The sequence below is a fragment of the Haliotis rufescens genome, unplaced genomic scaffold, assembly GCF_023055435.1.
Source record: "Haliotis rufescens isolate VD_foot unplaced genomic scaffold, xgHalRufe1.0.p SCAF_7, whole genome shotgun sequence".
NCBI lineage: Eukaryota > Metazoa > Mollusca > Gastropoda > Lepetellida > Haliotidae > Haliotis > Haliotis rufescens.
This window is the reverse complement of record NW_025964361.1, coordinates 23152698-23176752: the sequence shown is the minus strand read 5'-3', so window position 1 is coordinate 23176752 and position 24055 is coordinate 23152698. Positions and strand designations below refer to the sequence as shown.

The following is a 24055-nucleotide window of genomic DNA, read 5'->3' as shown; positions in this document are numbered from 1 at the left end:
TGGTGCTGCCGATCTGAAGCCCCAGAGGATGGTACAGCTGTGTGTATATATACTTGCTCTATACATTCAACTGTTTGTGAGAAATATGTCTATATTGATTCTTGCAATGGCGTTATTATACAGTATCGTACATCCAGTCCATAACAGCTGTGTCACTGAGTGCTGTTCATACTTAGGGACACATATACTCCATCTGCATAGCAGGATAATAGAAAATCTAGGATATCAGCACTCGCTGCATACAACAGAGAGACTCTCCTCCACATGAGAGATCCCACTTGACCGATCACCGTTAGCTGTTGGTCAATTAAACCTCATTCCTGCTTGATGAATTGTTAATACAATCCAGCGCTCAAATTCTTATTAACGAGGCTAACAAATTAAAGTGTGTATTGGATATGACCATCTTCAGTGGCTTCAGATCGGCAGCACCACTGTAGTCCTCGCATTGATTTTTCTTCCGGAACTGACTGACTGGAGTATTTTCACGAGAAGTAAACTGTTTGAATTTTGTATTGCAGTGTTACTCAGCTCATCCAGATACCAAGTCTTGGATACAAGCTCTGAAGGCCTGGTCGTGTTTGGCTGAGGTAGGCAACCTTTTAGATTCTATGTAAATGTCTTTACTCTGGGGTTTGCTTTCTTCAGCTGTAAAGCTGCAGTGTCTTTCTCTTGGTTGTCGCTGTTAATCGACCCAGTGTTGATGAGAGAACAGGAAACAGCCACAGATATCTCTATCCTTGTCTGGTAGCTAGGTAGAATCAGGTCACCGAGGTGTATTGTGTGTCTGAACGTAGCTTGGTGTAGTTGCATTGCATTGTATATAGCAATGGGCACCTACACCTTATATTCAGTGAATACTAAATGTGTGTGTGCGTGTGTGCGTATGTGCGTGGGATATATGTTTGACAAAAGTGTAAGAAATGTGATATTTATGGATAGTTTCCTAAAATCAATAAGATGCACACTGTGCTTAACTCTAAATATCTTTACGTTCTTATTAGCTTTGGTTAAGAGAGAAGGCCGTATATATCAAGAGCTGAGAAATTAATAGTGAATCTCACACGTGAATATGCTGTTGAATGATTATAGATTACTGCTATACGTGAAGATCCGGGTGAGAATTGGTCTCATGTTTGTCTCTCTCCCCGCCTTCCCCCTCACCCCGTGAAGAAAAATTGGGTGATCGGTCTTTGGCAAATAGCGTACTATCAGCCATATCTCTGTCCACCCGATCATTTCTGTGGTCGGCTACTCCGACAAGAATTGGCTGTTAGGGACCTGTTCTTCCGCGAAACTGCCACGGGGGTAGTTATGTGAGATGTATACTGCCACGTGCGCGCTATATTTGCTATTTTAACATCGTGACCGGATGGTGTGGGTTGTGTCCATTCACTCTGACGCTGGTGTGCCTGGTCCAGAAAAAGGTCAAGGTCGTGGTTGAATTTTGTCCAGCGTGGCTTTCACAATATCCTCTCGCATAAATATCAAACCGATTACATGGAAGCTAAAATGTAAACAAAGTATATATTATCATGTTAACGCATTCATTTACATATACATCCACCAGAACTGCAACTATAAGTTAGTTACAATGAATTTTCTATGCAATAATTCCCTAAATCATACATGTATGATAACGCGCAATCAGTTAAGGGACCGGCCCACCAATCCATGCTGGTCGGTTAATATGACAAGCATGGGATACTGGGATAGGTATTTCAGATGTATACTGCAATATAAGTTATTGATTATTAATTTGATACATAACATGTTCGTAAAACGAGAGTAATGTATTGAGATGGTCTCTGGGAGGGTCACGATCAAGACAATGGTTAATGTAGCATAGCTCTGAAGGTCAGAGCCCTCATTACGGAATTCGTCCGTGTAACAATTGTTGGATAACCATATGTACAGTAGCAACGATCTGACTATTTGTACAGCGTACCGCTGCCGTCATTCTCTGAAACTAAACTTTTCAATTAGAAAGTAACTGTGCATGCTCAGTGTTTGCGTATAGTAAGGTTGTTATTGACTTTAATAGTTCCAAACAGTGACCGGGCAAACGTTTCTGTGATTGTGTACATTTTGCTGGCTGAACTCCTTGCAGTGCCTGCACGTGTGAAAAGCAAATTCCCAAGGGATTTACAGACAATCCATTCACAGCGATGCTGCTCCTGCTGGTGTGAGGATTCTGTCTTTCTCAAGTCGAAATCGATTAAATGCACGTAGCGGCAGAATGAGTAAAAATATGGCCAGATGGAGAGAACATTTGTGACTAATTCAAAATATTGGGTTACTTCATTATAAAATGGAGTTATTTTTGTGGACTTTGGTACTTGAAGGAGACGGAGTTAAGCGTACATGTTTGGGGCCTTAGATAAAGACAACAGACGCCGGTAAGTCGAAGCGATGGTGTCATTATACTTATGGCTTACAATGTATCACATATCTATGCATGATCCAGCCAGTAGCCACGACGTGCATACGCCGACCCTAGCTGTAGACGAGGAAATACAACAACATTCAGTGAAACCTTGTTAATCCGTAGGGTGCCCGGTTAAAATGGTCCAGATTAACAAAGTCTGCTGAACAAATCACTGAGTTGTGACCTTGAGATAGACGACTGGTGGATCAGTCGCTGTGACGAGTTGCATCCCTTTGGTGAGCCAAATTCCTATAATTATCGGATCATGTTTACAGAATCCTACACTCTTGCTGATTATGAATCTAGGGTTTCACCAACGTTATAGATGATATAGACTCTCTAAGACCCACATCCCGTTGCTCCCAGATCCAGCTGACACGCTGTGAAATAAGATCGAATGTTTACTTACATGTGTGGAGCGTTCCTTAATGATGTCCAAATGGTGACCAAACTGATGTCCGATACAAATCCCTAGGTTGACTTGTGCCGTATGTTCCCGTGTTTTTTCAAGTGAACAGTTGACTTACCTTTGCATGTGTTTGTGACGGGTGCCAACGGTGAGGCAGGACACGCTCACCTTTTCGTGAACACCTGGTATCATCACTGTTTGATAGTGATTCATAAACACGTTCTTATGACATGGTTAAAATCGTGAAGTGGACATGTTTCTGGACAGGGTTTTGTCGCTTTTACTTACTTGAATCGTCCGGACTTTGAGAATAAAGAAGCATCATAGTGTGGATGTAATATGATGTGGTATCCGATGAACCTTTCTACATATATAACCGTTGCTCCTACACGGACAGACGGGTGAAGATCCAGTGTAGAATAGGTCTTCAGCAAACCATGCTTGTCGTAATAGGCGACTAACGGGATCGGGTGGTCAGGCTCGCTGACTTGGTTGATGCATGTCATCGTATCCCAATTCCGGGACCGAGGCTCATGTTGTCAATCACTGGATTGTTTGCTCCAGACATTTTAACAGACCACCGTCATGTAGCTGGAATACTGCTGAGTGCGGCGTTTAACAACAAACAAATCCTACACTGACATACAAGGACATTGGCTTAAACGGAGTCCCTCGAAATCAATAGACAATAGGCTGGCAAGTGGTTATTGGGAAGACCCTGGCTCAACTCCTGTGATGGTACAATCTGTGAAGTCGGCTATTAGTGTCGCAGCCATGATTATAATACCAATACTAACCAGTGTTAGTAGTATCTGTTTCGATATATTTTCGTAATTTACTCAAGCATCGTTTCTACAAGCAGGTATGGTTTTAATTTTAATAATACCATCTTCACAAACACTTCCTTCCAGCAGAATATAGTACCTATGTACCTATTGCCTATTGTAAACATGTACCTATTGCCATAAGGTGATCTAAATATATATATGATGAGTAAGTGAAGTAAGGAAACTTGTTTTATCGCGTTTTAACATCAGCTTAAAATGAAACTGAGACCGACTTTAATAAAGAGATGGTGTATGGAAGTGTTATCACATTCAACCCGCGCCGCTGTTGTGCAAGTGCTGATAATGTGGAAATCCCTTACAGAGATTATGTAACCACTAGCATGGAACTGACACTTGCACACTGAACACTGAAAGCTGTTACAATACATTATCGTTACGTGTTGATAGAGATTTCAAGTGCAATATTCTTGAACACGACGTTACCTCCACTTCACCTCACCTGATGTAGCTGGTGGGTTTCACTAAAGTGGTACATTCTGCGACCTGCATCATGTCTTGCTTTCTTCCCTCTCATTAAGCTGACACGCCGTGATATAACTGGAATGTTGTACAAGGCGGCGTTAACCAAATTCACTCACTCACTCAAATTCCATTGCTCTTCCGCTGTATACGAGGTCTCAGTAATATGGTTATTGGGGATAATGGCCAAACGTTGCAATACACGCACCCACATGTCTCTGTGTTTCCCTTTCTTATCTCCAGCAATCCTTGCACACGCAGAGGTGACAGGACGTGAAACAAAAAGTGTCACAAAAAGGTTAAGCTGAAACGCCCTGATATAATGTTCAAACTGAAACCAAACTCACTCACTCACTCACTCACTCACTCACTCACTACCTGTTATAGTAAACCGTGGTGCTACTCTTTTCTTTTCTTACACCTTTGGCATGTGCTAAGGGAGAATTTAATCAACCTATGTCTGAAGACACGTGTGGACATCCTTTACAATTAACGTCTGGATCATGTTGAAATGCAGCTGCAGTATCAGCAAACGCGCATGTCAAACACTTGTAATACTTATCAATGTGAACAGAAGCGCTAATTATCACCTTAATACAGAACTACGTATACACACGGATTACATGTTTTAATGCACTAGATGCATATCTATGCATAGTAAACTCTTGGTGCACCATTTGGAACCATGTGGGGAGTCGGACCCGCGTCTTCGGGTGGCGAGTCCAAGCTTTAACCATTTTGTGTCTCCTGCCGTCATAATGTTGGAATACTGCTAAATGCAGTGTTCACGTAAACCCCGATCATATTTCATCTGTCCCCGCCGTAACTAACGTAATGTCTGCAGGAATAGAATAATATTGCCTCATAGGTATATTCGACTAAACCCTTTCCATATTCATAAGAAATATCTGCAAAATGTAGAGCCCATAGTTAGTGTCGCCCCTCTTGTTATCACCACTGCTGGAGGATTGGTAAACGATACGTGAAACGATGACCTACATGGAAATACACAGAGAATGATCAGTCTCGATTTTCTGCTGGAACAGATTCCATTTGGCGTAAAAGGCAAAATAGTGATGAAAATTGCATACATGGATGGCTCAAATACACTCACTCACTCACTGTGACCCTCGGAATGGTAATCACTCACTCACTCACTAATATGGCGACATTATCCCATTATTGATCACATGGTTGTGGTGACTCCAGCAATAGTGATATGTTGCACAAGCTCCACACAGGGAGTGTCAGTGTACAGCAGCAGTAGAGACATGTCATGAACTCTCGGGAAACCTTTCACTTATGCATTCATGAACATGATTATCGGGGTCGATGGGCTTTTTGCTTTAAGATATGTTTCGTGTTCACTTCGCGGAGGTGCCTCAACGGTGTACATTATACGTTGTCCACGGGTCTCGAGGGGAACATGAGTTGATGTACCCTCTATGTCAGTTTAGTTCCCTGACCCCGAGGGACCGGTACGTGGACAACGAATTTATGTTACCGCACACATATCTATATTGCAGACACGTCTTATGCATGCAAGCTTTGGTACGAATAGGTACGAGTACCACAGTTAGGCATTTTTAGCAGACGACAGAAAATATTGTAAATATTCGGAGTCTTACATAATTGATACGAGAAACTAAATTGCTGTTCATATTTCGCAGATGTAATGCCAACAGTTCAGCAATCCGAGCAAGGAACAAACAAAGTGTATCTTACATGTTAACGAGGTACATTTAAAATAATTTAACTGATCTGAGCCAGTCAGAATGAGACGTTCATGTGCGAGGTAAGATAAGTACGTTTATTCCATGTGTCCAGTATTGTTGCTGATACTCATTAAGTGAACGACAAAGACGTTTCATGACAAAGGAACCCAAGAGTCCCACATGCTGCCTATTGGTTGCGGCACGACATGAGTTGCTTCCAGTGTAAATAAGGAAACGTATAAATGTATTGATAACAGTTTCTGGTTTATTGCATATGGCGACGTTTCGATGTAGGTCCTCACACTCTTATCACTCCAGCTGGACAACGGTGTAAGAATCTACATCGAAACGTCGCTACATGCAATAAACCAGAAGTTGTTATCCATAAAAATGTACGTTTGCTTATTTGTATTCATTTGCTGAAATATGAACACACTGAAATTGACATGATGTTTCATCCACATGTTGTCAACACACAAATACTGTCAAGAATGCAAGTACATGAGAACTTTACACACAGTGAACGGGTCGATTATAAGACTTTTAATACTGGCCTTTTTTAAACGTAACCAAGAGAAGCTGCTCCAATCAATAATGTTGAACTCAAACCAAAAGAAAAAATACCTATAAAAGTTTAAAATTATATCTCCTGGCGTCAGGTATAGTTTAAAGCTAAGAATTCTTGAACGTACATGGGGTTTAGTACTGTGACTTTGACCCTTGACAACGGATCCTGCGGGACGCTCAGCCGTACCGCAGAGACACACTACCACTGTGTAATTGTACAGTGACTTGTGGAAGTCGGATTACCCAATGCTATTGATCTATATTGTTACTTGCGATATGAATTCAATGTCATATAAATAATTAATGAACTTGAATATCAACTTGAAAGCTCAAAACGTCGTATTTGCGAACAGGTCGCTGGAAAGTATTATTTAATTGCGTGTTTTCATCACAGTTTCTCTGTCTGTTCCCAGCCAATCAATATCAGTAGTTCACATGCGAGTATTTTCACCAAAACAAATGAATTCCGAACAAAGACACATGTTACTGGAACATATAAATGTTTGGCCTTGGCAGCATGCTGCAAACAGCTTCTCGATTCTCGCCACATTGCCACAGTTCCAAACAGACATGCAATGCCCTCTTCTCTGTACATTGAGGCGGCGTGATGGCCCTGTGGTTCTAGCGTTCGCTCGGGTTCCTCTGATGGATGATGTTAGGAAACATTGCTCCAAGAGGCATACAAAACCATTCACCCTTATTCTCTGCACATATTCGTTCATATTACATGATATTAATGTATCTTGCATTCACACCAGTTGGCAATCTATATACGCTTATGATTTCATTGTCTGTCTTAAGGTGCATTGTTTATCTATACAGATGTTTCAGACGTGATGGTACTTGTCGAACATCAAAAGGTGAAAGCGCGCTGGTAGATTGATTACAAAGTACTTAGATATATCCACTGAAACAATTGGAGTTTCAACGGATGAGTTGCAGTGATACTTACTGGTGCAGCGGCTCGGCTCTGATATGTACATGCACACAGACAGCAGGGTCACCTGGTACAGTGTCATCTTCAACAGCCAGTGGGTGTAAACCCGTGGGAGATTAGCATGATCCGTCAGCTGGACAGATGAGCGCAGTTCAATGTGTGCACGTAGTATAACCGAACAGTTACAGGTAGTCAACGAGCCATATTAACAGTCTGTAGGCAGTGGGTGTAAACCCGTGAGAGATAAGCATAATCCGTCAGCTGGTCAGATGAACGCAGTTCAATGTGTGCAGTGGTATAACCGAACAGTTACAGGTAGTCAACGAGCCATATTAACAGTCTGTAGGCAGTGGGTGTAAACCCGTGGGAGATTAGCATGATCCGTCAGCTGGTCAGATGAACGCAGTTCAATGTGTGCACGTGGTATAACCGAACAGTTACAGGTAGTCAACGAGCCATATCAAAAGTCTGGTAGTAACACGTGACCCATACACGTCAAATTTGAATTGTCTCTTCGCACATCAGCAGTAAGACCTTAATTAACAGTATCTTGCAAAACACAATTAACTGAGTAAACATTGTATTGTATCCAGTGTTCTGTTCAACAACACCTAGGGAGATATTTCTCGTTATGGGAAACCAAACCCCGTTAAACGATACCAACGTCTGTTGCTTTGGAAAAGCGACTGAGAATTTTTTTTATAACTGATTATTGTTCGTTGCGTCCGACTGGGTAGAACCAGTTTAAGTCACAGTGATTGATCTGTAGAGGCCAGTACTGCTGGGACTTGACCGTTTGAACTCTACATGGTAATCACCTGACAAATGTTCTTTTCTTGAAGTGACACATGGAGATGAAAGCGTGACAGAAGTTTCAATTATATTCAAAAATGTAAAAATGCTAAACATCAGCAAAATAAAGTTTATCCAGAGCACAGGTATTGTGTGGCTGACATGATCAAATTCAATTCCATGACCTTACCATCGAGCCATGTAAGGTGACTGTCAAGCCATGTATGTTGACTGTCGAGAAATGTATGTTGACTGTCGTGAAATGTATGTTGACTGTCGAGACAAAGTTCACTCAACTTTCAGGTGGTCGTCGAGCAGTAGTTTTATGAGCAGTCGACCTTGGGTAACAAAAACATAGGGCACAATACACTGCTTTCTCAATTATTTGTTCCTTCACTTTTCGTTTGTCAGACACTGGTGACGTGTGCAGAAAGGGAATTCCAGTGTGAGCCACGTGTTACTTTAGGTCTTCGAGACTATTAATAGGACTCGTTGCCTCCATGTTCTCCACAATACGACCATGTGGGTTTTATGTTTTTTACGTCCATGTTCGTGATATTTCCACTTGTATGTAGTAGCTTTTAACGACACGTGATGCCCCACCCCTCTTCTTACAGACATGATTCATATCTGTAGGTTTCTATAAGTTTTTCTGATATTGAATGCTTTTCTTTCTTATTGCCAAGGTTTTAATTATAAAACTCAGCAAAATGAACGTCTACTTGTATAGAAAGTTGAAATGTTTTAATATTCAGCATCGATTTTGCTGTTCTGAGAGCACGTGATACGGAGTCAACGGTAGCCACAGAACATCACCATAGAACATTTCAAGGTCAGGCCTTAGTAATCTTCTTCAGTCAGTCCCACTACTTTTTAACTTCTACCAATTTCATTAAACTCAAAGGTATATATCAGGGGATGGAGATGAGTGTATTGTGCCATCCTGTTCTGGATGTTACCAAGGCGGTCTGAGGGTCTGTCATTGGTTACCCAGGCGGCCACTGGAATTAATAATACGATTGAAAAGATACGGCACGTGCAAGCACCAAGTCTGTACCCAGCAACTGAGTCGTCCCCAATCACGTTCAGATGGAGAAAATGTGTATATAAAGACGCTTCCAAACAAAAGTTTATTCTGCCCAAATAAGACGGTTCATGACCATCAGAAAGACTTTACTATGCGTGGATTTTCAGAGATGGGATTGTTCCATTGATGGGCAGTCGTGATTGGCTTACATCCTATATTCCGACTCATTGCTGTTGATGGAATCGTGGTAGACAAGACCGTGAGATTAAAGGTTTGAAAATCAGCCTCTCTCGTGTCCATGTAGAGACAAGATTCATGCTTGTGAATGAGGTGAGAGCAACACGATATTTTCTTAGATAGCGCAAATTGAGAACACACATTTATGAAAAGGTGCACTTCGACTGGAGGCATCTTGATATTTTGTGATAGCTTGTCGTGTCTAACTTTTAATTAACTTTCGATTTTCTTGGAAGTTATCTTTCAGGATATACCTTCTGATGAAAACGTTCAATTCGGATAGTACAATTAGTCCCGCTTCACGTCCAAGTTGGTGTAAACGTCAGTAACTTAGCAACGTTTGATGCTACGGCACATCTGTACAAATACTTCTGTACAAATATTCTTCAATCCTGAAAGTTTGGTTAACATAAATATCTAAAAAATAAACATTCATAAAAAGAATTGTTTTCGACTCGCTTGTAAGTGACGCATATAAACAAGAATTGATTTTTCACTTTTGACAAAAAGCGTAGATTTACTTGATGCCCTCTCTTATGAAACACTCATGTTACATTCTATTTTTTCTGTAACATGTGGAGTTTGAAATATCAAGGCATCGATATGGAACAAATGCACCGCATACATTTATAGATATACACGGGACATAAACGTGATAGATGCACAAATCGTGCTTCACTTCACGATCGCATACCCCACACTGCATCTACATATGCGTAACACTGGACACAAACAATAGTCACTAGCATTTCGTTTCATAAATAATAAGTTGGTAGCATCTCGAATTCATCGTTTCGTCTCCAACATGCAAGAAAAAGACTGCAAATAAACTATATGAACAGAATCAGATTAGAACAGTATCAACTGACGTTTACCATTGGATACCTCACCGTCATACCAACAAACAGCCTTGGCATCAATACACTAGCGTCGGTCAATGTGTCTACGATGGTGTATAGCATGTACAATTCACTAGCGCCTGTCAATATGTCTACGATGGCGTAAAGCATGTACAATACACTACCGCCTGCCAATATGTCTACGATGGTGTATAGCATGTACAATACACTAGCGCCTGTCAATATGTCTACGTTGATGTATAGCATGTACAATACACTAGCGCATGTCAATATGACTACGATGGCATATAGCATGTACAATACACTAGCGACTGTCAATATGTTTACGATGGTGTATAGCATGTACAATACACTAGCGTCTGTCAATATGTCTACGATGGTGTATAGCATGTACAATACACTAGCGCCTGTCAATATGTCTACGATGGTGTACAACATGTACAATACACTAGCGCCTGTCAATATGTCTACGATGGTGTACAACATGTACAATACACTAGCGCCTGTCAATATGTCTACGTTGGTGTACAAAATGTACAGTATACTAGCGCCTGTCAATATGTCTACGATGGTGTACAGCATGTACAATACACTAGTGCCTGTCAATATGTCTATGATGGTGTACAACATGTACAATACACAAGCGCCTGTCAATATGTCTACGATGGTGTATAACATGTACAATACACTAGCGCCTGTCACTATGTCTACGATGGTGTATAGCATGTACAATACACTAGCGCCTGCCAATATGTCTACGTTGATGTACAACATGTACAATACACTAGCGCCTGTCAATATGTCTACGATTGTGTACAGCATATACAATACACTAGCGCCTGCCAATATGTCTACGATGGTGTAAAGCATGTACAATACACTAGCTCCTGCCAATATGTCTACGATGGTGTATAGCATGTACAATTGACTAGCGCCTGCCAATATGTCTACGATGATGTACAGCATGTACAATAGACTAGCGCCTGCCAATATGTCTACGATGATGTACAGCATGTACAATACACTAGCGCCTGCCAATATGTCTACGATGATGTACAGCATGTACAATACACTAGCGTCGGTCAATATGTCTACGATGGTGTATAGCATGTACAATAGACTAGCGTCTGTCAATATGTCTACGATGGTGTATAGCATGTACAATACACTAGCGTCTGTCAATGCGTCTACGTTGGTGTATAGCATGTACAATACACTAGCGCCTGTCAATATGTCTACGATGGCATATAGCATGTACAATACACTAGCGCCTGTCAATATGTCTACGATGGTGTACAGCATGTACAATACACTAGCGCCTGTCAATATGTCTACGATGGCATATAGCATGTACAATACACTAGCGCCTGTCAATATGTCTACGTTGGTGTATAGCATGTACCATACACTAGCGCCTGTCAATATGTCTACGATGGTGTATAGCATGTACAATACACTAGCGCCTGTCAATATGTCTACGATGGTGTATAGCATGTACAATACACTAGCGCCTGTCAATATGTCTACGATGGCGTAAAGCGTGTACAATACACTACCGCCTGTCAATATGTCTACGATGGTGAATAGCATGTACAATACACTAGCGCCTGTCAATATGTCTACGATGGAGTACAGCATGTACAATACACTAGCGTCGGTCAATATGTCTACGATGGTGTATAGCAGGTACAATATACTAGCGCCTGCCAATATGTCTACGATGGTGTATAGCATGTACAATACACTAGCGTCTGTCAATGTGTCTACGTTGGTGTACAGAAGGTACAATACACAAGCGGCTGTAAATGTGTTTACGATTGTGTATAGCATGTACAATACACTAGCGCCTGTCAATGTGTCTACGATGGTGTATAGCATGTACAATACACTAGCGTCGGTCAATATGTCTACGATGGTGTATAGCATGTACAATACACTAGCGTCTGTCAATGTGTCTACGATGGTGTATAGCATGTACAATACACTACCGCCTGTCAATATGTCTACGTTGGTGTATAGCATGTACAATACACTAGCGGCTGTCAATGTGTCTACGATGGTGTACAATACACTAGCGCCTGTCAATATGTCTACGATGGTGTATGGCATGTACAATACACTAGCGCCTGCCAATATGTCTACGATGGTGTATAGCATGTACAATACACTAGCGCCTGTCAATATGTCTACGATGGTGTATAGCATGTACAATACACTAGCGTCGGTCAATATGTCTACGATGGTGTATAGCATGTACAATAGACTAGCGTCTGTCAATATGTCTACGATGGTGTATAGCATGTACAATACACTAGCGTCTGTCAATGTGTCGACGTTGGTGTACAACATGTACAATACACTAGCGCCTGTCAATATGTCTACGTTGGTGTTAAGCATGTACAATACACAAACGACTGTCAATGCGTCTACGTTGGTGTACAGAAAGTACAATACACAAGCGGCTGTCAATATTTCTACGTTGGTGTACAGCATGTACAATATACTAGCGACTGTAAATGTGTCTACGTTGGTGTACAACATGTACAATACACTAGCGTCTGTCAATGTGTCGACGTTGGTGTACAACATGTACAATACACTAGCGTCTGTCAATGTGTCTACGTTGGTGTATACCATGTACAATACACTAGCGTCTGTCAATGTGTCGACGTTGGTGTACAACATGTACAATACACTAGCGCCTGTCAATATGTCTACGTTGGTGTATAGCATGTACAATACACTAGCGACTGTCAATGTGTCTACGTTGGTGTATAGCATGTACAATACACTAGCGACTGTCAATGTGTCTACGTTGGTGTACAGCATGTACAATACACTAGCGCCTGTCAATATGTCTACGTTGGTGTATAGCATGTACAATACACTAGCGACTGTCAATATGTCTACGTTGGTGTATAGCATGTACAATACACTAGCGACTGTCAATGTGTCTACGTTGGTGTACAACATGTACAATACACTAGCGACTGTCAATGTGTCTACGTTGGTGTACAGCATGTACAATACACAAGCGACTGTCAATGTGTCTACGTTGGTGTTCAACATGTACAATACACTAGCGACTGTCAATGTGTCTACGTTGGTGTACAGCATGTACGTATTGATGTATTGTGCACTAATCCCAAAGCGTGTAAATCAACGTATGCTACACACGCGACGTGTTTTGCATTAATGATATGGTCTAAACAAGCAACGGTTAGTGTCCATATAACTTACTTTGCAAATACCTTCAACGCCAGAGATTATCCGACAAAAATCTGAAAATCAGTGTGACACCAGGTATTCACGAAAAGCATGTCCTGTAAGAAAGTGATTCATAGAGGACTTTACAGTCCAGCTTGGTCGTTCCGTGCTCGCTAACAACAGCTAGTTAAACCCACATGGAAACAGAAAACGTTTGGTTTCTTGTCATTTGCAAGCCGCATAAACATGGTTCTCTCTTGCGCTGGAACTCACCAAATCTCCCGACGTTCAAACACCGTCTAAAAATACACCTCTTTAAGCGTTATGCATAAACCAAAACATTGTCATAGCGTTTGTACGCGCATTGAACATACCACAGGTATGTCGAGTCAAGCGCTGTATGTATGTCCTTGTTACTCTACATGAGACATTTATTTGCTGAATGTAGTATCTTGTCTCATTTTGTGACAAATCGATTTATTGTCTCGCTACGGTTAACATGCATTATTCATTCGATTTAATAAGGATGCAACATACCAAAACAATATATCTGTCAAACATTTGACAATCTTAAAAGTATGCAAACCACCGTTTAAGTATTAAGCTGACAAAAGTACAGTATCAACTAATGCTGTATCAACCAAAGATGAATCAACAAATGATGTATCAACCAATACTGTATGATATAAAGATGTATCCACCAATGATGTATGATTTATTAACCAATGCTGTATCAACGAAGGATTTTATCAGCCAATGTTGTATCAACCATACAAAGATGTATTAACCAAGCATGTACCATGCAAAGATAAACGCTTTAAAGGCTTTACAAACCAAGGATTTTATCAACTAAGGATGTATTAACCGAGGATTTATTGGCCAGTGGTGTATCAACTAATGATATATCAACCAAGGATTTTATCAGCCAATCCTGTATCAGCCAATGATGTATCAACCAATGCTGTTTCATACAAAGATTGTTCATATAATGGGTAGGTTTCTCGACAGGATAAAGCCAACGGATAAAAACGATATCCGTTGGGGTCATATGCGGAAAGAGATGCAAATATCAAAGGTCAAGAAGGGACTACTTTCGGTGTTTATAAACAAACATGGCGTCGCCCTTGTCATTTGGCGATCGAGTCAGAATTAACCATCGGGAATCTGGATAAACTAAAGGAATTATTGATATCGTTATCAAAAGAACAGTCTAATATACTGAAAATCAGTGTCTAACTGTGACGTAGCTAAGGCATTTTATAAGTTTTGGCAACTTTGGAGATATTAATTTCGAAACAATTTTGCGAGGGCACTAGGCCTAGACAAGCGGGATCAGTAGCCATATCTGTGCTTGTACACCTCTGCGGCTTGAAACCTTTTCCACAAATTAAAATAGTTGGATTTGGCCGAAATATGTTTGAATTGTTACCTTGTTTCGTTTTGTCGCTGTGTGTACTTCCGAATGCACGTAACGTTATGACAGGACAGACCTATTGTCAACAACGTCTGAACGTGGCTGTGACGTCTCATGGACTAGGGTTAGAATAGCTTCCCTTTGACAAAGGGCAGCTACTCTAGCGGACAGACCGATGAATTGCCGCAATTGTTGTTTTGCGTATATGTTGCTTCGCCACTGCATAAGAAACAGATTTAAGTTGGAACTATATTGACTACTGTCACTGTCCGACTGACACATCACTTACCCTGTGACGTAATAAATATTAATGCGCGCATTCCAGGAAAACTCGCAATGTTTCGGTAACGTTTGTAAGAAAGGGAAAGCGATTTTCAACCACAGAATTAAAGAATGACATTATATGATAAAGAAGTTATCACGCGTGTGTGTTTGGGGATGGTAAATTAGCCAAGGCTCGCTAAATACAATGTTTATTCCTAATGCAGGATATTTACCATCCCCAAACACACAAGCGTGATAACCTATATGCATCAGCCAATGCTGTATCAAACAAGGATTTTATCAACTATGGATGTATCAAACAAGGATTTTATCAACTCTGGATGTATCAACCAAGGATACAGTGGTGTATCATGCAGTGCTGTACTTGAATGGCGGTGATATGGTGTTAGTGTTTCTTTCAGTATCCACGTGCATGGATTGCATGGGCCATGACACCTGCTGTTATCAATCAATCATTTCTTCTGTGACATTAGAAATGAATCTGCGATGCGTAACGTTGATTGGGGCTCATGGTACTAATGATTACGTTTATTCAACCATTCAAACGAACATCAATAACAATGATTAAGGATTGCATGTTGGGTTTCCGCAACTGTACACAACTGTACAAGTACCTCATGAACTAATAAATCCCAGGTACAAGTTGAACGAGAGGACACAAGGTCACACTAAGCGATAACCATGGTGGTCGATTTTCGGACAATTTAAGATGTGAACCGAATATGAGAACAGTATAGATTGCCGGTGGATAAAGTTAACGATAGTCGTGGTAGACAGGTAATAAAATCTGTTTTTGTTCAGTGAACAATTGATTTGCCCTTGCATGTGTTTGTTACATGTGCCTGGTGCCATCTGTTTCATAGTGATTCATAAACTCATGCTTTTGATATAGTCGGAGTCGACTATATAATCGACTCTCCTTTCAGTAGAAACTTCTTATAATTATGGACATGTTTCTTTTACCTTTTATTGCTGTTATGTTAATGTAAAGGCTTTGATTTAGTGAAACTGTTCGTTTTACAATACAATTTTGTAAATACGAATCATACCGAATTCGCATTTGAAATGTCACCAAGTCGCGAGCAAACCAGATTCTTTTGAACGTATGCCAGGCTATAATGAAACTTGTTCGTAACTTGTTTTGATGGCCCTCCAAATATCTGAGATGAATATTTATTTCTCTCACTAAATGAAAACTTTTGAAAGTTTAAACAAGTACGTGTCAGTACACTTGTCAGTACACTTACCAGTACACTTGTCAGTACACTTGTCAGTACACTTGTCAGTTCACTTGTCAGTACACCTGTCAGTACACCTGTCAGTACACTTGTCAGTACACCTGTCAGTACACCTGTTAGTACACTTGTCAGTACACCTGTCAGTACACTTGTCAGTACACTTGTCAGTTCACTTGTCAGTACACCTGTCAGTACACCTGTCAGTACACTTGTCAGTACACCTGTCAGTACACTTGTCAGTACACCTGTCAGTACACTTGTCAGTACACTTGTCAGTTCACTTGTCAGTACACCTGTCAGTACACTTGTCAGTACACTTGTCAGTACACTTACCAGTACATCTGTCTGTACACTTGTCAGTACACTTGTCAGTACACTTGTCAGTACACCTGTCTGTACACCTGTCAGTACACTTGTCAGTACACTTGTCAGTACACTTGTCAGTACACTTGTCAGTTCACTTGTCAGTACACCTGTCAGTACACCTGTCAGTACACTTGTCAGTACACTTGTCAGTACACCTGTCAGTACACTTGTCAGTACACTTGTCAGTACACTTGTCAGTTCACTTGTCAGTACACTTGTCAATACACTTGTCAGTACACCTGTCAATACACTTGTCAGTACACTTGTCAGTACACCTGTCAGTACACCTGTCAGTACACTTGTCAGTACACTTGTCAGTACACTTGTCAGTACACCTGTCAGTACACTTGTCAGTACACTTGTCAGTACACTTGTAAGTACACTTGTCAGTACACTTGTCAGTACACCTGTCAATACACTTGTCAGTACACTTGTCAGTACACCTGTCAGTACACTTGTCAGTACACTTGTCAGTACACTTGTCAGTACACCTGTCTGTACACTTGTCAATACACTTGTCAGTACACTTGTCAGTACACTTGTCAGTTCACTTGTCAGTACACCTGTCAGTACACTTGTCAGTACACCTGTCAGTACACTTGTCAGTTCACTTGTCAGTACACCTGTCAGTACACTTGTCAGTACACCTGTCAGTACACTTGTCAGTACACCTGTCAGTACACCTGTCAGTACACCTGTCAGTACACTCGCCAGTACACCTGTCAGTAAACTTGTCAGTACACCTATCAGTACCCGTGTCAGTACACCTGTCAGTACACTCGTCAGTACCCGTGTCAGTAAACATGTCAGTATTTGTGCCTACCCGCCGGTCAATACTCAGTACAAACAACCTTTAAAACTCACAAACCCAATCCCATGAAAACACTTATTGCCTGTGAACCGACATATGGACATACATAAATCAAATATTACAATATAATTATCACTTAAAAACACGGGCTTTTAGGGACAAAATATTGGCAACAGTCAAGCAATGGACTCTCCCGCTGCAACACGTGTTTCATATGTTCGTGATACATGTATATAGAAATCTGACAGCGCGCAGTAGTTTTATTGACAAGTGTATACTTGCGGTATAATAACAACTGTACATTTCAGGTCCGCTGCAGCCTCGATTGAAGCTTCGTCACCAACAGCGATGTCAGCTCCATCCAAGACAGTGGTGGTGCTTGCCACAATATCATTGCTTCTTTGTCCTAGATGGGTTTCTTCGAAGAAAAGTTTGAATGGAATGTCAAGGTGAGTGTAAATATTTTGTGCGGATACAGGATACACAGTGCAATCTCGTTATCTATCGATTTATCCGAAGTTCCAGATAAACGGAATTGTAGGCATTAGATCACGTTATGTACTGTGTGTTGAGTCCATTGTACGATTCCGGCGATACAATAAGCACGTGCTTATGAATCACCGTCAAATAGTGATGCAACCAGATGAGCGTATCCTGCCTAACAGGTTGCACCAATCACAAATACATGCAAAGGCAAGTCACCTGCTCACCTGAAAAAAACCTCGGGATCATATGGTCAAAATATGTGCATTGATTCAGACATCATTTATGTCACTGATGACTCCACATGTCTAGCATAAAACGTTTAGAAAGCTTTACTGATGCATTGAATGTTGTAACCCTGATCAAACAACTTTGTGCAAACGTCGTATTTAAAAAAAATCCACATGCTTTAACTCACCCCTCACAACCACAGAATGTCAAGCTTGTGCTTAGGATTGAAAATAGTGACAGCTTACTTTCAAATATAGTTCATGTGTATTGTAACATCTCGTCTGTTAGGTTAGATTGAATGTGTTTACTCTTGGCGGTTAAAACCCCTCTCTCTTGATACAGATTTCCATTTCACCTCTACAATAACAGCTACATTTTATCATTGAAATGCTCTTTCAAGTTGGTCTTTGAAGATATATTTGATATCACAGCCAACATAATCGTCATCTCAGTATTTCTATGTGAAAAGGCTTTTATAGCCTTTCTCATCCAGTTATCATAACGGTAATGCCTTGTTAAAATGCATGCCTGCAAAAAGTAAATGCAGATTGAAGGTCTAGAAAGTGTTCATTTACATAAAGAGATATCAATTTTGCCAGAGTTTTTTTTTATATTCTCTATTCGCATTTATAGGCTAGAGTTTCTGGTGATGCTAATGTGGGACTGGAGGGATTCATTTAAAATATGAACTGTGTGTGTGCCAACTGACATATTCCTGTATGTACATCATGGAACATTTAAGTGGATTTTCTCTGAAGACTTCTTTTGTTTCAAAATCATACCGATGAAATGACAAATAGATATAAACCACAAAGCAACAATTCGTCTTAAATTGCATGAAAGTTATTTATTTGTCCATACCAATTCGTCTCCATAATTTCAGACATTGTCATGATGGATATAGAAAAAGTTGTTTAACAAACTTGTTGTTAAAAGGGGGTCTGCACTGTAAACTGAACACCCCTACATTCGCACGCGAAATCTGTCATTTCTGTAGTAAAATTATGTCAAATGAAAAGTCGAAATCAGAAGCGTATCTTTCTGTAGTAGTTATTAAACGGAATATACAATTATAAACTGTAAACTATTCCCAAAGCAATGTTAGGGATGTTCTTGGTATTGCTAGTCAGCTAATTTCAAATGCACATAATAAAATAAACAGAACGAGCTCAATATATCATTACAATACGGTACATGATGAAATTCACATACAATTTGATAACCTTGGTAGTGAAGGTTTATGATTATGGCAGGTCGCAGGGGGTGCACTGACAAAGTTGAGACCGGAAATAAAGCTTCATATTGGTAAAGAAATGGTTTAGATCACGCAACTGTTAGTCAAATATTATTTCAGTTGAGAGTAATTACAGAATCATTTTTGAGACTACCCCTGTGTTCCGAGATGCCCTTCGGCTGTAATGTCGCCACGTCGAAGACCCGGGTTTGATTCCCAACATGGGTACAACGTGTGAAGCCCACTGTCCGGCGTCCCCCACCGTGATATTACTGGAATATTGCTAATAGCGGCGTAAAACCACACTCACTCACGTACTTATATAGTCGGTCTCGTACGATGGACTCTATGGTTTTTAGCATAGATTTCTTTTGACTTTGGAAAGAGATTTCTCGTCAATATTTATGTTATGAAATCAATGTATTCTAACTTTAACTTGTTTCGTGCAAACGTTCATCCGCACGAGCAGAAAACTTAGAACAACATAGTTAAAATGACGTGTCGTGTGACGTTAATGTGAATTAACGCTGATGGTAAACGAATAAATGTCAAAACCTTAAGAGCGGCCTGCAGTTTCACATATTAGCAATGTTTACAGTAATTCCCAAATGAGACCATTATCTGAACAATCATGTATTGGTTGTTATCACAGAGCTAACGACAATGCAATTCAAGCACGTTAAATTCACCCAAGTATGGAAAGATGCCTTTGCTATATAGCATTCCATCCAAATATTATTTGTGAAAATATCAAATATTATATTTTCTACCGCAGACTTTGAAACTGATGTTTATGGCTCCAGGAGGCGAAGGCGCTATCATGTTAACACTATTGATCTGTATGTTTTAGTAACATGTGTGTCAGGTTGTCAAATTACTCAGCAAAGTAATCACATGGAACATCTCCAATAACAAATATTCCATTTCTGTAACATTCGTGACACCGCAGGGAGTAGAACTAATTAAAACTAGTAGGAAGCTACGGGTGGAGGTGAACTTTTGTGTTGTTTTTGTTTCAGACAAGATATCCTTGATATGTTGCTGATCAACTCAACCTACAACGCTCGGATATCTCCTGATTATGAAGAAGGTAGGTTAAGATAGCACTCATCACCGATACGAATTATTTCACAATCCTTTAAGGATTCATTTCAAGCTTGTTGTGCAGGGATCAAATTGATTAAATGTTGCCCTAATATACAATATGATGGTTGGAACGACGGTGGTAGAGGGAGTGAATGGGTTTAGGTTCACGCCGCTTTCAGCAATATTCACACTAGCGACATGGGAGTCACGATCAAACATTGCATGGAATCGAACCAGGGTCTTCGGAAGGGAACATGTACAATCGCATGTACCACTGGGCTACCCCACTGCTAGGTTAGGATGCTAATCAGTCTTCATCACGGATGCTGTTGGTGGCATCTGCTGCTGGTTCTGTGACAAGGTAAAAGGATGAGACATTCTCCCATACTGAGTACACAAACATTATGAAAAGGTTATGAACGAAAGAACGACGAGTGTATCCTCATGATTAACAGGCCAATTCACTCTATGTTTTTTTTTATCGGTATCTCATAATGGTGTGTCATATTGGCCCCCGTTAATAAAAGTTCTAACCACTAGGTATACGTACTCGAGAGTTGCAGTGGCTGTAAATTTTAGAATGTCACTTGTTACGTGTGAAGTCATTGAAGTACCTAAACGAGTACATGGCAGTCCATGTGATATTGTACAACTCACTGTGGTGGAATGACATATTGTGATGAGCAAGAGATAAGTGAAATATCTTAGATAATTCAGAAATTATTGATTATTTTTGTGGATGAGTGGGGTTTAAAGCCACTTTTAGCAATATGGCAAGCGCTGAAGATGATGCAGCTGTACGTACGTCACGAACGAACGCTTCACCATTTGATTATGTTAGTAATTGAATACCTCACTAATATATGTGAAGTAATTATGCCGTTTACTGAAACAAAAAGGCAACATTGATTTACACAAAGGACTGGTCGGTCATGCACAGTGGAACCATCGACAGCCACTGTAATATGAACCTTGTACAGTTGAGTTGGAGCTTTTAACAATATTCCAGTTATAACACGGCGTGTCAGCTTAATGTGGGAGGAAAGCCCGAAGTGATGCAGGTCTAAGACGTTTACCACTTTGGTGAAACCCACGAGCACGGGTATGGTGCTGACAAACCTAAAAACATAATCGGGGCGAACCGGGATTCGAACCCACAATCATAGGTTTCTGGCGTGCGCAAGGGACGCAACTCTGCACAGCGAATCGCGGCGCCCTAGACGACTGGGCCACCCGTGACCCCGAATGTCGTTTGAGGCATAACTGCACATGCCAATGACAGGTAGCCGCTTACGTTGAACTCCCCCTGTGATCGGTAAGAATATACCTCTTCAACTTTTGCTGGTGGAAAGACGTGACTTAATTGATCGGGTGATCGGGTGATCGGGTGATCGGGCTCGGTGAGTCCGTGACTTGGTTGATTACGTGTCGACGTTTCACGATGGCGTGGATCGTTGCTCATACCGTCTTTCACTGGTGTGTCTGGTCCCGATTATTTTATCATACATTTGATTGCGGTTTCAATTAAACAATATAGAGCAACACCTGAAGCTGACCATTTCTCCTGTTCCATATCTCTCCAGATCATCCGACAACAGTGGGCGTCCAGGTGTATGTGCTGAGTATCGACTCCGTCAATGAGCAGTCCATGGTAGGATCGCTATGCTTAATGCCAAGGCATATAAACATACGGGAAAAGTTATGCAAATACAAATGTGCAATACATTTCCTCATCAACAAACCATACACACAAACCGTAGTCCTGCACCATGACTGTGGAATATATTCATTTTATAAAAAATAAAACAATCTAGAAACGTTTTCAAAAGCAAGTCTAGCTAGCTCTAACTAGCCCAATTCCACAGCATTAAATCAGCATAGGGAAAAATATTTTTTTATATTTTGAAAGTCAAGAAGGGTATTGTGTAATATAAGATATCATAGGCTATAGGCTAGTCTACACTAACCGTACCAAACATTAACTCTGACAGACACAAATGTTTTCGTGTACACAGTGACCTATTGAACTACCGAAACAGTGACATATCTGGTAACATGTTTTGAGACTGTTCCGTTACAACGAGATAACAGTCCATTACTTCCTCGGATTCTTGCAATCATATGTTATGACGTAGTTCTTGCGACCATCTGGAGATAAATGCTGTGTTCTGACGCTGTATCCTCCCAAATAGGCTTCCACAGGAGACATCGTTTGGGTGATAGGACATATCTCTGTAATGAAGTTGCAGCACAATGCTTTCAATACCATTGTGACGTCATCGTTACATGACGTCTCTGTCAAATGACATCACTAATACTCTCTTCCACCGAAGTTGGTTAGATGTACCTTTTACAGCCAAGACACTGGTTGTTAATGTTTACAAACTAAAAACATGTAATAATGATTTTGGATGATAAATATAATCCCACCCTTGTCTCTTCTGATATCAGATATATAAACACTCGAAGTAGCTAGTTAATCGACGTCTGTTGATATATTTTACATCAAAGGACACGCGGATGAGATTCTCTATATAATACCCATGCCAACAAGTACCTGTGATATCTTGTAAAATAAGATCAATGCCATAATGATGTAATTATTTCCGAAACATACATATAATTTCGTTGTTTTTGAAACTATAGAATGGGTGGTACGTTTTGTAAGGTGCACAGATGTACTGTAAAGCAACTGCAACTGGTTCATTCATCAGTGCCATTCACTCCATCACATTAACACTCTCTTTGATCAGGAAGGGGGGACGTCTGGGGAGAATATTTAGTGGCCCCTTTCATTTGAAGCATTCATTTTTCACAAATACTTTCCAGGATTATTCTCTCAACGTATATCTGAGGCAAAGATGGGTGGACCCGAGATTGCAGTATATCAACTTCTCGAAGACGGATTGGTTAGAGCTGGATACAAAGATCATGCAGAGAGTGTGGGTGCCGGATACGTTCTTCAGGAACGAGAAGAAAGGAGCCTTCCATGACGTCACTGTGCCAAACAGGCTGATGCACCTTTACCGGAATGGCACGATCTATTACAGTATGAGGTAGGTGAACACAGCACAGTTATGTTCTAGGCGATCCTCCTTATTTGTCAGGCCCAATATATGCAGGGCTGTATCATGTATGCAGTCGCAATTCGTCATGTTTCAGGAACCTTTGACTTTTGTTCGAATCCGAGATTCGCCTGACTATTTCTCTATGTTGGGCAGTAACAAACCCGTGCTCTTTCTTCCCAAATAAAGCTAAAACGCCATGATATAACTGACATAGCGGCACTGCACGTGTTTTAGCTTTGTCTTAACTACGGACTTATTTAAATTGAGTAACAGTTTAGCTAAAAAATGAAAGAGGACAAAGTCCTAAAAGGAAGAAGAATGTCATAAGTGTAATGAAACAATACTTACACATG

General features: G+C 40.6%; 1 protein-coding gene across 7 annotated transcripts in view; it reads left to right on the top strand.

Annotated features, from left to right (window-relative positions):
- LOC124137454 (glycine receptor subunit alpha-2-like) overlaps positions 1 to 24055 on the top strand; it is an 86178-nt gene that overhangs the window by 49686 nt on the left and 12437 nt on the right. For all 7 annotated transcript variants that reach the window (XM_046503739.2, XM_046503743.2, XM_046503741.2 and 4 more), the window contains exons 2-6: positions 522 to 590; positions 17909 to 18049; positions 20568 to 20638; positions 22218 to 22285; positions 23464 to 23690. In XM_046503739.2, the coding sequence (XP_046359695.1) occupies positions 17949 to 18049; positions 20568 to 20638; positions 22218 to 22285; positions 23464 to 23690 (467 nt within the window). In that variant the 5' untranslated portion in view covers positions 522 to 590; positions 17909 to 17948. The remainder of the gene's footprint in view (positions 1 to 521; positions 591 to 17908; positions 18050 to 20567; positions 20639 to 22217; positions 22286 to 23463; positions 23691 to 24055) is intronic.